The sequence below is a fragment of the Eptatretus burgeri genome, chromosome 2 (assembly GCF_056783735.1).
Source record: "Eptatretus burgeri isolate ZD-2024b chromosome 2, Ebu_testis_v1, whole genome shotgun sequence".
In the NCBI taxonomy this organism is placed as follows: Eukaryota; Metazoa; Chordata; class Myxini; order Myxiniformes; family Myxinidae; genus Eptatretus; species Eptatretus burgeri.
Window position 1 is genome coordinate 97,244,424 of NC_140962.1, and position 16,237 is coordinate 97,260,660.

At 40.1% G+C, this 16,237-nt stretch overlaps 1 protein-coding gene across 1 annotated transcript in view; it reads left to right on the forward strand.

The window, feature by feature from the left end:
• The window catches only part of LOC147032632 (inositol 1,4,5-trisphosphate-gated calcium channel ITPR1-like), a 578,387-nt gene that overhangs the window by 413,242 nt on the left and 148,908 nt on the right, over window positions 1-16,237 (forward strand). The window contains exons 36-40 of the mRNA XM_085850787.1: window positions 7,046-7,166; window positions 7,663-7,853; window positions 9,157-9,349; window positions 15,148-15,392; window positions 15,776-15,976. Of these exons, the coding sequence (XP_085706913.1) occupies window positions 7,046-7,166; window positions 7,663-7,853; window positions 9,157-9,349; window positions 15,148-15,392; window positions 15,776-15,976 (951 nt within the window). The remainder of the gene's footprint in view (window positions 1-7,045; window positions 7,167-7,662; window positions 7,854-9,156; window positions 9,350-15,147; window positions 15,393-15,775; window positions 15,977-16,237) is intronic.

Below are 16,237 nucleotides of genomic sequence, written 5' to 3' on the forward strand. Positions count from 1 at the left end.
TCAAAGCTTGGGGGTCCCAAAGGCTTTGCCCCAATCCTGTCATCCAGTGTGCTTTCCTTTGAAGGGAAGCTGCACGGGAGGTACTCCCACGGAGTGGCTTTTCAGATTTCATTGCGTTTTTGTGTTTTACGGAATGAAGGGTTTTACGGTGGCCGGAGTGCAAATCCTGCCACCAACCTCCTAATTAGAAGTAACCCAACTGCAGGAGGACGTCCGCAGACACAGTTGGGCACTCGATATGGATAGCCGTTGACTAACAAGGAGCTCCTTCGCCCTTTGACAGGTTTTGTTTTTAATTCTGCTGGGTGTCCATATCCAAACACCCTCCTCACCAAAAAACCTGGTTGGGGAGACTGTTTAGTTGCTGACAACCCGACCATGGAACAGGTTAGTACAGGTTTACATGATACCTGTAGCAAGTCACAGATCTAATCTGGCCCAACCTGAAAGTTTGTTCACATTAGAAAAATCGGGGTCTAAGGGGATGTAAGGAGAGGGGTTTGCCCCACAAAATAGGTATTTGCTTTTTCCTCAGAAACTACACACACACTTCCGATGAAACTTCACCGTCCGTGATGTACCAAAGTTTGTTCATGACATAGAAAAATCGGAGATTATAGAGGGGTGGCCTCCCCAAAATATGTATTTGCTTTTTTCTCCGAAACGACACACAATTTTGATGAAACTTGACCACAACCTTCATCACCAGTGATGTACCAAAGATTGTTCACACCACTAAAAAAAATCGGGGTCCAAGGGTGTCTACGGTGGGGGGGGGGGGTTCCCCTCAAAAGAGGTTTTGCTTTCTTCTCAGAAACTACAGACACAATTCTGCTGAAACTTGACCCGTGATGTATTAAAGCTAATATACACCCATGATGGACTAAAGTTCGTTCACGACATTAAAAAATTGGGGTCCAAGGGATTCTACGCAGGGGTTGCCCCCCCCCCCAAAAAAAGAGGTCGGTATTTACTTTCTTTCTTCTCAGAAACGACACAGAATTCTGATGAAACTTGACCACCGCCTTCATCACCCTGATTTGGCCACCACATTCTTGAGCACTGTCTTCATCACCAGTGATGTCCTAAAGTTTGTTCATGACATTAAAAATAATCAGGGTCTCAGGGATTCTATATGGGGGTCACCCCACAAAAATATGTATTTTCTTTCTTCTCTGAAACCACACATACAATTTCAATGAAACTTGACCAAAACCTTTATCCACTGTGATGTACCAACATTTGTTCATCGCATTAAAAAAAAAAAACAATCCACAGGTATTTACTTTCTTCTCCATTACATATTTTGTGGGTCATCCATGCCTGCCAGTTGTTCCCAGGTTATCTTATCCAGCCACTACCATGTGAACACCCAGGGGTATTGCCCCTATGTTTAAGATTCTGCTGTGGAAAACAAAGCTTTAAGATCAAACAACTTGCTGTATAATCATTCAACATTATTGACATTTCAACAGGTGTTGTCTTATGTGATTAAGCTTAGTGATAATATATGCACTAGCTTTAGCTAGATGCATCTGTTAGTCGGCAGAGTCTGGGAGGATTAATGTTTATTGTCAACAGCTCACATGGTGTGCCCTCGTGAGGTTTTGGCGAGAGTGATTTTCAATGTAAAATTGTGTGGAGTGCTTCATTGTCGCAAAACAGTCAAACTCAAGTGATTTTGTATGTTTTTAATAGTATTTTTCCATCACCTATTTTAATACAACGCAGAATGACCTAGACTAGAGGTACGCGCACTAAGCCGTCTAGCCGAGGTTTGAATCCCGACCCAGCTACAAACTCGTCCTGGTTTTTCGCAGGCAGGGCGATTCATCATTGTGTGTTTCGTCACTCGGATGGACTTTAAACTGGCATCCCGTCTGCCGACATTAGTTGGTGGATGTTAAAGATCCCACGGTGTCCTTCGCGAAGAGTTGGCGAGCTATCACCGGCACCCTGAACAAATTACAAATTCCTGCCATGACTTTCTGATTCGGAGTGGGGACCCGACCAGGATTGTAGCATAGTAACTGTTTTGGCAGCACCAACGCTCTGCATATGGCATGCTACATGATGATTGATTACAATGCTGCCAGACTTTACCCTTGCATTTGAGTTACGGGAAGAGGTGTTTGTAAGCATCACGAAATTTGCAAAACATTGAGGGATGTTATGTGATGTTAAACAGTGGTGGAGGATGAGAAGAATGTAAAGATGTATTACACACCTATTTGGGGTGCTATTGAATGAGAATTTATTGTGATTCTAATCCGGATTATAAAGCCATTTAGATGCTATGTTTGATGAGCTAACAGAGTATTTGCAGCTTGTGTATCATGTGTTCATATCCATCCTGGCTCCATTTTATTTCCATGAAAAATCGTTCAACAATGAACATGCAGGATGAATGTATTGTTCCAAAAATTTTGATTATCGTTCATTTAACTATACAAATGACAAGTAATACATGTCATTTGTATCGTTATTTGAATTATGACACATCTTACTTTTGTTGGGATAACTCCATTAATAGTGGAAATATTACCTTTTTGGGCCAAACAGGGATTTAGATGACCAGCAGGTGGTATTTTATTTGGTATTCTATTATCAAGATCCCCACCCCCCCCCCCTTTCCCCACCACATGCACTTACTGCCTATCTAGAGGTAGGCTGGATATTTGAACATGCATTTGCCTATCTGCTTCCCAAGACCGTTTCAAACTGGCCATTGCTTGAGCCAACTTACCTGATTGGTAGGCTCGTTCAAACTGGGACTGAGGGTGGAGTATGAGATGATGCGATTTGCCGGACATGCCGGCAACTGTTGAAAGAGACGTGGTGGAGAGTAGGGATGGGGGATGACCTCGTATGGTGGCTGCTCTACCAAATTTTAAAGTACATCAAGGAAGGTTGGGATTGAACTGAACAGAATGGGGTTCGAGGAGATTCTACAAGTGGGAGAAAATAGGAACAAAGGAGTAAAGGTGAGCGGTGAGTCTGGTACAGCCTAAAGTCCAGGTGAGCTAAGAGCTCACTTTTAGCTCACCTGGACTTTAGCGAGCAGACTAAAATCCAGGTGAGATAATAATATTAATAAAAAAATAATAATAATAGTTCCCTTTAAAGGACCTTCAACACAGAAGGAGACCAATAGGCTCATCAAAACCTTTGCTGGTGTTGCCAACTTATGGGTTGAAAGACATGTTCCATTTATCAGAACAGAATATATCAAAATCAGATCAACAGAGGTTGATGCAGCGACTGCCTGCTTGTCGTGGTGGGATACTGTACAGCATGATGTGGAGTCGTCTGTAAAAAGGAAGAGGATGTTTCCAGAGAATCGGAGAGGTCATTAATATAGATGAGGAACAAGACCAGCCACTACTGCATTGGGGCACTTCAGCCTCTACTGGGAAAGGAAAGTATTCCATTGACAGCAATGGGTTGACTCCGCCAGTGTGAGGAAGTCAAAGGCAGGTAAGAAGACGAACGTTTATGCAGCACTTGGCAAGCAGAGCAAGTAGGATACCAGACTGTTTTGAATGCCCAAGATATGTCAAGGGAGTTGAATCAAAACCTCTTGATCTTGATTTTGATTCAGGGCCTTCCACTGTTATTGGGAGGATAACAGCAGATCCAATGGAGTGTTTGACATTGACAGGAACACCACCACTGGGATGGGTGAGGGGGGCTGCCAAAACAGAACAAACAAGAAAAAGAGCAACAGAGATTGCAGACCCTCGCCAGGACTTGTTCTGTGTGGCGTTTGTGTAGTTTTGTGTGGTGTTTGTGTGCTGGTGTGTTCCCCAGATTCCAAAAATTAAATAACCCTGGCTGCTAGACCATGTGTCCGATAAGATTGAAATTTAAAACGTATATTCCCTATCACTACTAGATCATAATTATAAAGTTTGATGTCGATTGATGAAGCAGTTCAACTGAAATGATTTTTTTTTAAAGATTTTTACTCAATCCAATATGGCTGCCAGAGCATGTGAATTATCACTTATTATTTGTGAATACCCTGGTATCCCCAAGGCTTGTGGAACGTTTGTGTGAAGTTTTCCCTCGATCTATTCATATCAGCTGTTCTGGAGAAGATTCTTTTTAATAAGTTTTTGGGTAAATCCAATTTATCTGTCAAACCATGTGACCTATAACATCATATTTGTGAATGTTTTGTTCTTCATGGATAGGCGGTCATACTTCTAAAGTTTTGCCTCGATCTGTTCAGCCATTTCAGAGAAGATTTTTGAAGATTAAAAAAAAAAAGGCTGCCGAATCACATGACCAGTGACATTGTCAATTTTTTTTTACTGTGGACCAATTTATCCATAGATGACCCTCAAAAATTTTCATACTGATTGGATGTAGCGTTCTACATATGAAATTATGACATCATAACGAAGACACCTATGACATCATAAAAAAATCACATATTCCCCATGAGTACTTGCCATGTGCCAGGTTTCAATTTTTACTTTGGTGTAGTTTCAGAGATACAGAGGTCCAAAGTTTTTCCGTTTTTCCAACATGACTGCTACACCACATGACCTATGATGTCATAATTCTAATTAAAACATTCTACATGAGTAGTCGCTCCGATGGTGAAATTTTTGTCTCTATCCGACAAGCGGTTGTGGAGAAAAACACTAAAGTTCTGTGTTGACAAACAAACAGACAGACAAACAAATGGACCCAAATGCAATACCCTCTCCGGCAAGGGTAAATATGCATTCCTCTCACAGGATGTCTTCAATTGCTCTGTTTCTCTCCCTGGCTATTCCAAGCATACAATATCTGGAGCTGTATCAACACCCTGAATGGGTAATGCATCAGTGTTATCTGTATGTAGGTACTTGTTACTTGGCAAAAAAATGTTTTTGCAATGTTGGTCTGTGGTGTCTGTCTGTCTGTATGTCACACAATTTTTAGCCACAGTTTTCAAGCAATCATTCTGAATTCTTTTTGTGCGTGTAGGTGACTGGCCAAGGACAGCAATGCTTAATTTTGTTGAAGATTCAAATCCGGATATGAGAGATTAAGTGATTCTTCATCATTGAGAGATTGGGCCAAAAACGATATATTTCACAATATCTCAAAAAGTTACGAATGGATTCACAGGAAACTTGGTGGACAGGTTGGGAGTGCCACTGGGAAGAATTGATTCAGTTTTTGTGAAGATCCCAATCCAGATCTGGATACGAGGATTATTTAACTTTTTACTGATTCTTCACCATTGAGAGATGGGGCTAAAAAGTGTGAAAGTGGCTCCAGCCAATGGGAGCTCGAGGTGAAGATGATGAACCGACCAATTGGCGTTCCGATTAATCATGACGTCATTACGGTTGAACCAATCAGCGTCTACCTTATTGAGACCTGCGTATAAAGCACGCGCCTTCACTTCCTCCCTCACTTGCTGCGATTTTTACCCTGAATAGTGCAGCATGAAAAGCTTCGGTCACTATTATGTCATGTTTGTTTGTATCCATATTAAAGTTCTGTAGTACCAAACATCTGTTTATTGCATGATATCTCAAACAGTTGGGCATGGATTTGGATGAAACTTGGTGGACAGGTTGTGTGTGTGACGAGGACTAATTGATTCGATTTTGGGGAAGATCTGAAGACAACTGTCGTGCTTATCTGGCCTTACCAGCATGTTAACCCTTTGGTGTGTCATACCCAGTATTTAGGAACAATGTATTCATTATTTATACAAAATGAGGAATATTCGATCCTTCCTTCTCTTCGTACTCCTTACACGTCCCCTTCCCTCAAACCTTTTTTATCCCCATCCTTTCCTTTCACCTCTTTACTTTAGTCTACTCTTCGTTTTCTAAACTTTAATTTTTCTCAATTTATCGCTCTTCCCCACTCTTCTTGATCACACCTATTAATAAGTACATGCTAGGTCCCTCCTCCCATCCCTTTTCCTCACTTCTCCAACTTTATCCCCTCTCTCCTCACACCCCTCCCCTACCTCCTACCACCTTACCCCTTCCCTCTAGAATCCCACCAAGCTGTTAGCTGATAGCTGATTCCCTTCCCTTCCCCTTCCCCTTCCTCCTCCAACCTCCACCCTTTCCCTCCCTCCAGATCAAAATGTATACAGATCAAAATTGTTGTTTTAAATTTTTTTGCAGGGTGTACATATGGAGAATTCTCAATCCATATCTCAATCCATATCCAGATATGGATTCAAGAATTTTTCAGATGATTCTTCACCATTGAGAAATCGGGCCAAAAACGACATATAGCATGATATCTCAAAGTTGTGGACGACTTGTGACAAAACGAGGTGGAAGAGTTGGTTAGGTGACAAGAACAAGCCGATTCGATTTTGGTTAATGTCCGGAATCGGATCCGATCTATCAGTGGTACACAAAATAAAAACTATTCAGCCTGGCAGAGGTTCAGTGGCACACAAAATAAAAACTCTCTTCCGTGTGCCGTTCCATTTCGCGAAGTGTCACTCTGAGTAATTTTTCATTTGTACATTTGTGCAAATGTTTCATATGGAGAAAGATGTATCAGATGTGCCAGACTTCCTTCAATTGACAGTTCTCTGCTTTTATTTCCAAATTCGAAATTTTTATTGAAAAAGATTGGATTATTCTCCTTCACACTATAAATCTGGGATATTTAGAGGTGGTTTAAATTGACTGATTGATTAAAATAAAATTCTCAACAAGAGCAACGCTCATCGGAAGAGTATTCAATTTCACACTTTTTCTGAATATATTGTGTGGTGCATATTTTAACATTTCATGAAAAATCAAATATGCGTTCAAACAGAATCAAATTTCTTTGTCTTCCATGAGTCTGGTAAAGAATTTTTTTTTGCTATATGGTAATTATTATAAATGTGTTATTTACCAAGTTGGTGAATGGTAGTTTTAAACGTGTTATTTAAACCCCCACAGAATACACAGTCATGGTGTTGTACATTCATGAATTGAAATTTAAATGCCGATATATGATGCAAAGCGATAAAACCTCCATCATTCAGAATGAAATGGTTTTTTCCTTGTTTGTTTGGCAGGGTGAAACCTTACGGCAGAACCTCCTCGTAAGATACTATGGAGCAATGAGACAACATGGTCGATATGAAAATTCTTTGACGTACATGAATGGGCCACTCTATCCAGGAAGTGCAACACGAGGTATCACCAAGTTGACTGTTGGTGTGTTGTAAATGGACAGGAATGGAAGGTGTTCTGAAGAGAACTGTCGTGCTTATCTGGCCTTACCAGCATGTTTACCCTTTGGTGTGTCATACCCAGTATTTAGGAACAATGTATTCATTATTTATACAAAATGAGGAATATTCGATCCTTCTTTCTCTTCGTACTCCTTACACGTCCCCTTCCCTCAAACTTTTTTATCCCCATCCTTTCCTTTCACCTCTTTACTTTAGTCTACTCTTCGTTTTCTAAACTTTAATTTTTCTCGATTTATCGCTCTTCCCCTCTCTTCTTGATCACACCTATTATTAAGTACTTGATATAATCCCACAATTAAATAATTATCCATTCTTCACACCCTCCCTCCCCCTTATGAATACATAACGAATGGGTATATTTTCTTACCTTGTGCTTAACCACGAGCTGCTTGTTCAAAGGCCTTTAATTCCTCCACGTGTTCACGATGTAACATCAGGGCTTACAGTAACACCGGGCCTGCCCAGCCGGAATGAGCTCAGCCTCGCAGACATCCAGTGCCATCTGGACCGTGAAGGAGCATCTGATCTTGTCGTGGATCTGGTGATCGGGCCCACCAGTGATCGAATCTTTCAGGAGAGCGTGCTTCTTGGCATTGCACTGCTTGAGGGTGGAAATACAACCATCCAGGTTAGATCATGCGAAAGCCTGACCGCTTACCACCTCATCCTTTTCTCTACATTACAAATCGCTGCATAGGTTGATGCATCGTCGCATGGTTTGCTGGTCACTCAATCAAATATGTCAGGCATGATGACTATTTGCCAATCAGTGTTCTGCTTTTGACCTCAAAAGTAAACAATTCCACATCATTTTTTGTTGAATTGATTGATAAAGAAATTTAAAAGCATTCACTTGAGGATGGTTCTGAAAGGCACAAGGATTTTGTTTATGTTTTTATCTCACTATGGCAAGACTATAAACAAAGTTATCTCAATCATGAATTGAATGTTATCAAATCATGCGGCTTTGCTTCCCTGCCGAAACACGCGATGTGACATCACATGTTTGCTTCATAGCCACTTGTGGAAAAGACACGGAAACCTCCACAGAGATTTCTGCGGTATTCACTGACGTTGCATTCACTGTTTATGGTGCATTTAGTTATTTAGTTATTGAGCATTTAGTTGAATATAAGAACGTACAGGTAAACATTTGATTATGATCAGATGTAATTCTCCTTTTTATAAGCTCAATTTTCGGTTCATTTTATCATGTTGAATGAAACAGAAAAAAGCCATACCGCCACATCTAAGTAGGGCAAACAGTTGGTCATTTTATTGTCCCCACGCTTTTTGAAAAAAACGAGGGGATATTGTAATCTGCTCCGTCTACTCATTTGTCATGCCATCTCCTCCTAAACGGTTGTGCAGAAATTCACCAAACTTAGTAGTTATAATCACCACATGGCAAGAAGGTGCAAGAGCAGTATCATTTTTGACCCCGCCCTCTTCGGTGGGTTCAAAAGGTCAATAAAAAAAAATGCAATGATGGGCACATTTCTGAACAGTTTTTAAATGAAACTTTGTATCAGCAATCAACATTGGGGGACACGTGAAATATGTAACTATTTTTTTGATTTGACCCTCAATTCATGCCCCTGGTAGTGGGGACTTAGGGTCATAGCAGTCAAAATGGGGAAAAATGTTTCAACAAAATTTGTTATCGAGTTATTCCTGGTAGAACCTTTTGCCATCTTTCGACTTTGCTTTCGACTACTGTGGGAAGTATGGGGATTTTCGATGGTGCATCATCGACTTCACTCTCGTTGTCATGTCTTATGGGTCCTTCTAAGCTCTCCAACCTAAGTTTTTATTTCAATAGCGTAAAAATTTATCATTCTTTTTGGTGGGCATTTACACTTGGGTTCACTTCTTTGAAAAAGATTCACTCAAGGTAAATTTCCGAAAGCTAATTTTGACTGTCGTTCCAGGGCTCATTTTACCGCCGTCTCACGGAAGACAAACATTCAGAGCACTTCTTCCGTGTATTCTATGAGCGGATGAATGAAGCCCAGCAGCAGATTAGGGCGATGGTGTCTGTGAGCACGAGTGAAGCAGCAGCGTGCAGTGATGAGGGTGGCATCGATTATGAGGAGCCACCACTATCGCAGTGCCGACGGAGAAGTATGGAAGATTTTTAAAGCACACTGGGTGATTGAAACACCAGAAAGTGTGACGTTGTATATTCTCAGAACTTTCTTTGTATTTCTTTCTGTGAACAGTACAGTACATTATCTGTTGTGCTGGTCACTTTGTTTTACAAGGGTCATACCAAAAGGTCAATCACCCCACTTGTAACTTTTTAAGTAAAATGTTTCGGTGATTGCAAAATTTCTTGCTTTCTCTCTCATGGTTTACTGCACACTGTCTGGTAAATATCAGTTTTTTACACTTTTTGTTTCATTAATTAAAACAATGGCATTTGTATGATAAATTTGGCTGTAGCAGAAACTTCACTCAAGAGAAGTAACATGCACATAAAATCCTCCAATAATTTTTTGCAATTCTTCTTAGCATTTGTCTGCTTTTGAGAACTATCCAGTGATGAGTATCATTATTTCTCAAAGATAAATGGATTTAGGCAAGCCTTCAACTCGACAATGTGAAGACAACGTAACAGTTTTCACAAACATTTGCTTCCAAATTGGTGTATCGCACATCAATAACTTGTGACAGAGTTGGAAATACTGAAGTCGAAAGAGCATCACATTGTCACTGAGGAACTCAGGGAAAAGAAAGGTAACGACAAAATGGGTGCCACACCTCCTCGTGGAGGAGCAGAAACTGAACTGGCTTGTTCTGTGTCAACGACATCTTTGCTGTATTAAGTCTAAGAATGTATCGTTGCTGGAGACAAAACCAACCATCACAACTCTGAGTCAGAACTGAATTATCATTCAGCAGAGTGTGGAGGGCTGACTTCCCCCCATTTTACAAACGCCATACAAATGATCATGGTACTTCACATTATTTTTTTTATGACAAAAGGTATGCAGCATTGCCAGGCAATGCTAGGTCCCTCCTCCCATCCCTTTTCCTCACTTCTCCAACTTTATCCCCTCTCTCCTCACACCCCTCCCCTACCTCCTACCACCTTACCCCTTCCATATAGAATCCCACCAAGCTGTTAGCTGATAGCTGATTCCCTTCCCTTCCCCTTCCTCGTCCAACCTCCACCCTTTCCCTCCCTCCAGATCAAAATGTATACAGATCAAAATTGTTGTTTTAAATTTTTTGCAGGGTGTACATATGGAGAAGTTCACTAAGGTGGTAACTGATTTTTCTACAAACTCTTCTTTCACCCTTGACAGTTATGTCATTAGATGAGCAGTCACAATACCTTTAAATTGATGTATAGATTGTGTTTGTCTATTTTCGGTTTTTGAATAATTAGTCGTGATTAGTGCATTTAAGAAGGCAGGTGACTCCTTCACCGATCTTTCCGATCATTGCAACGTCCTAATTAACAGTTATTTTTCACATCTGATACCATATTTGGTGATCGGAGCTCACCATTTCACCAATTATCTCGGTATCCGGGTTGAAATCCCCCCACAATTGGGCTTTATCTAAAGCATTGTACGTATACATGGATCTACCCTCGGAGATGGTGACAGGTGGTGGCTCATGTGTTCATAAATTATGAATTGTGCGAAAGTGACTGTTTAAAGTAAGGTGTATCATGATTAAATAATGTGATCCAATAAAGTTTTGGCATGAATAACCTTGGGAGCTCAGAGGAATAGCATCACAAACAAAAAAAAAAACAAACAAGTAGCGGTACATTCAAAGTATACCGCCCCCGTGCCAAATAAATAAATAACAATCCTCCAACGCACGACATTGCCGGGGGCACCTTCAGCACCCGGCGATGTCGCCTTGCAGCACATATAGTCGGAATTGGGAGGGATAGGTGTACAATAATTGATTGATTAATTGCAGAATTAAAATATATCGAGATTAATCGCAAAATAATTAATTTCTCCATCAATTTTCGAAGAGCATACCTAAACCACCACTGTTTCATCTGAATCTTTAACTTTTTGAAAATTAAGTGATTAATCAAAAAAAAAAAAACCAATGTCACCCGCAGGATGACCCGTATCTTGCCAAAAGGTGACCACGTGTGACTTCTTTAAGGTCACACTGAGGTGAACAGAGCTGCTATCCACCAGGAGCGACTCCTTGAGGAATATCTACCTACGAGAGATTCCGATGAGAATCGTTCTACAGAGTAACCATGAAAAATATGCGTTTGCCTCATAACGTCACCAAATGACGTCATAATGTCTCAAGCTTGACATATCTCGAAAGCACTCATCGAGGTGTTCAATTTGAGGTATTACACGATATGGTACCTAAGATTTCAAAATTTGACCTTGGGGTCAAAAACTTTCGACCTCCAGCGCTAACCATGAAGGTCAAGGCCAATCGCCACCAAAAATTAATCAGCTGAGCGCCAGACCATGAACTATATTCCCATGAAGTTTGAAGACGATCCGATCAAAATTACTCAAAAAATAAGGGTTTCGTTGACTCCCCTGATTTGCGACAGTGACCTTGACCTTTGACCTTGACCTTCAAAATTTTATGCACTGAAAGGGACCTCTATAGGCCTCTGATATGCGAAGTTACAAAAATTTCCAATGATAACTGTGCTCTGCAGAATTTTTTATACGTGATTACAGACAAATAAACAAACAAGCAGTCATAGACTGGTACTTACGAAATCGTCAACTTGACCTCTGACCTTGTCTAATAAAAGCTGTCTCTATAGAAGGTAGCGACGCAAACCAGAAGTTTCTACGATGATTCTGTACCAAACCATCAAAAATTGTAACGTCGTCCAAAGCAAAAATCTCCATTTCTCTATGCAATTATTTTATATTATTTTATCAAAGTCACAAAACCGTAATATTTGGACATCCACCAACAATCTTTACATAATCCGATGGCTCAGTGAGTCAAGCATGCGACGATAACCTTTATTGGGATAAAAAATGACTTTTAAACACCATCTTTATCGAAAACACCGTCACCGCGCACACGCAAAACCTTTACGTGACTCAACGACGCGTTTGCTCAAGTGCGCTGCACAACGTGACGAGCCATGACGTGTCGAGTGAAATATTTTTTATACAATCTTAAAACGTCTCCAAAACATCCGATTTTTCCCGAATTTCAACAAGCGAGTTTTACGCATCCTAAGCGATCGCAAAAACCGAAGACAAAATTAAAATCGAAGTTAAAACGAACTCATAACGTCGAGTGAAGCAAAAATCTCCATTTCTCCATGCAATTATTTAATATTATTTTATCAAAGTCACAAAACCGTAATATTCGGCCATCCACCAACAATCTTTACATAATCCGATGGCTCAGCGAGTCAGGCATGCGACGATAACCTTTATTGGGATAAAAAATGACTTTTAAACACCATCAGCGCGCACACAGAAAACCTTAACATGACTCAACGACGCGTCTGCTCGAGCGCACTGCATCATGGGACGACCCGTGACGCGTCGAGTGAAATATTTTTTATACAATCTTAAAACGTCTCCATAACATCCGATTTTTACCAGAATTTCGACAACCGAGTTTTAAGCGTCCTAAGCGATCGCAAAAACCGAATAATTTATTTAAATCGAAGTTTATCGAATCGAATCCAATTTAAATCGAATCGAATAAAATTTAAATCGAAGTTAAAACGAACTCGTAAGTCGAGCGAAGCAAAAATACTCCATTTCTCCACATTAATTTATGGAATTATGTTTGACCTCACTGTGACCTTGACCTTTGACCGATTTTGACCAAAATCTAATCAGTGCTAGCCATCACCCTCCTGAATCACATGGTGTAATTTGACATTGGTAGCTTCTTCCGTTCTCGAGTTATCGTGCATACAAACACACAAACAAACACACAAACAAACAAACAGAAACGGAAGTGATCAATATACTTACGAAATCTTTAGATTTCCTTCTACAGAGTAACCATGAAAAATATGCGTTTGCCTCATAACGTCACCAAATGATGTCATAATGTCTCAAGCTTGACATATGAAATCTTTAGATTTCGTAAGTAACAAACAAAAAAAACAAACATACAAGCTGACTAACATATCTTGCAAAAACTTCGTTTTGGCAAGATAATGAATAATTATTAATCGATTCATTGATTAATCAAGAAATCAACAATAGCCTTTTATAGCCAAATCACTTGGTCACTGTCATGTCCAACTATCAGCTTCCGAGCTCAAAATATGCCTGAGATATTGCCAGGATGAAAAATAAAATAAATAAGAAATTAATAAATCGATATTAATTAATTAATTGATTAATCAAAAAATATAAAATACTCTTTTTGCCAAAGCAGATCTTCACTTTTGTCCCTAAATTTCAGCTTCCAAGCTCAAAGGATGGCTGAGATATTGCCCGGACAACCAAGAAAGAAAATAATTAATCGATTCATTGATTAATCAAATCAAAAATACTGTTTACAGCGAAATCACTTGGTCACTGTCATGTCCAAGTATCGGCTTGCGAGCTCAAAAGGTGCCTAAGATATTGCCCAGATGAGAAATAAAATAAATAAGTAATTGATAAATCGATAATAATTAAGTAATTAATCAGTTAAATGATTAATCAAAAAATACAAAATACCCTTTTCCCCAAAGCACATCTTCACTTTTGTTCCCAAATTTCAGCTTCCAAGATCAAAGGATGGCTGAGATATCGCCCAGACAAACAAACAAGAAAGAAAACGGAGTAAAAACTGAGTACTCCCTTCGGCACCCAGCGTTGCTGTCATGCATCACCGAGATATGGAATTGGGAAGGAGCTGTGTACAACAAACAAGCAAACAATGTCTCATTCACTTTTATGTGGAAACTAACATTGCTCCAAGTTCCAAATTTGAAAACTATACCACCTACAAAAGTGATGTATACAGCAATTCTTAGGTATGAATATGAGGCATTCGATGATATTAGTGAGGAAAGAGAAAAAAAATTGAGCGCTTTATCATACGGATACCATTGCAGCCTGTTCCAAGTCAAGGCATTATTGAACTGGCTGAAACAAAATGGCAGCTTAATACTACTGCAAGGTAAAAGCAGGCTGACCAAGATGGTGCGCCACCATGTTAATAAGGCTTTTTTGTGTTTTTGATGATGAGCACCCTGTTAATTATCTTCAAAAGGGGTGTTTAATTTTATCGAAACACACAGTGCTCTGGAGTTTGCACAGTTTGGGCCAGCAGGTTTCATGGTTTTGGAGTTATGGAGGAGACACACACGCACACATTATTATAGATGACCATGACATTGGACTTTTTCTAAACTGGGTAGTTCCAGAGTATAACAATGAATAAGGGCGACGACTATAAGGTTTTGTGTGATCATCTGACACCTTCATTATGCAAAAGGCATTCAGCACTTTTGATCAATACCCTTCTCCATGACAATGCTACACCACATGCAAAATGCAATGTTCACAACCTATTAGAGTCCTAGGAGTGAGAAGTTTTGTCTCACCCACCACATTCACCGGATTTAAGTTCAGGCGACTTGCACTTATCCTCCAAAATGAAAAACGAGTTGAAGAGAAGATGTTTTCCATCCTCTGAGGAGGATAACACAGCCACAACCACTGCATTATGGACACTTTAGAAGGAAGGATTCTGTGTTTATATTAATAAAGGTTGGTTGACCACTGGCCATAGTGCATTGAAGAGGATCCACATGTCGGATAATGTGACATGAATATTTTGTCAATCGTATTATGTCAATAGTTTGTCCAATTTTATGTGCCGTAGTTGGTTTTATATCACTTTTGAGATGACACTTGTATCCCACTTTGGTGAATTATTTTATTCCCACACCATACCTCTATTTTAGTTGTGCTTTGTTGAATGTTTTTCAGGCCACCCCTTGTCTTCATCTCTGTCCGTGGACCTTCTGGACCATACCAACGAAATGGTACAGCATGAACACACTCGTAACTGGGAGAGTAATAGCTCGTCAGATACTGCTGATGTTGACGGAATCTTTGGAGCTTTGGGAGTGGGAGACCTGAACATGGCAGAAACTAGTGGAGCTGTTGCAATCATGTGTCCAATCCTACGATTCCTTCAGCTGCTTTGTGAGAACCACAACAGGGACCTACAGGTTTGTTACTGTGTATAAAGGGCCATCAACAAATTGTATTAAAAATTACAATTTGACCCCCCCCCCCTCCCTCAATCCTTCCCTTCATATTTCCTGTATTTCCCCTTCCGTAACTTCTTATTCCTGTATCCTCTAATCATTTTTCCCCTCTCACCTCCGCACTTCCCTACCCTTTCTTTTCTTTCTCTCAATTTACCTTCCCCCTGGTTTTGCACGCACAATATGTCGATAACTCCAATGTATTAACTTTCAAGTGAAGCCTTTAAAAATACGGAAACACAACGACTTTCTGTTTATATGAAGCAATGGCACAAAATAGTAACTTTGAGTGAATTTATATATTTTTTTGTTCATATTTCCGTCTCCCCAATGTTTTTTTTTAGAACTACCTACGAAATCAAAACAACAAGACAAACTATAACCTGGTATGTGAGACACTGAAGTTTCTGGACTGCATCTGTGGGAGTACTACAGGTGGTCTGGGTCTGCTGGGCCTTTACATCAATGTCCGGAATGTGGGCCTTGTTAAGCAAACCTTGGAAAGCCTCACAGAGTACTGCCAAGGACCCTGCCATGAGAACCAGGTTAGGGTTTTTAATGGATATACATGCATATTTTTCTCTACAAGATCAAGGCTCATGGAAGAGCAAGGTGACATATGGTATGAATGGCAGTAGAGCAGCAGGGTAACGAATGGACACAAGCAAAGGAATGAACAAACAGGAAAAGATCAGAGAGTGGAGAGGTGGAAACACTGCAACCTGCAAATAACAGAGGTTGTTTGGAAAGGTAAATTGGGGTAATAGATGGAGCCTCTTGAAAGCAGGAAGCAGTCAGCCTGTGTT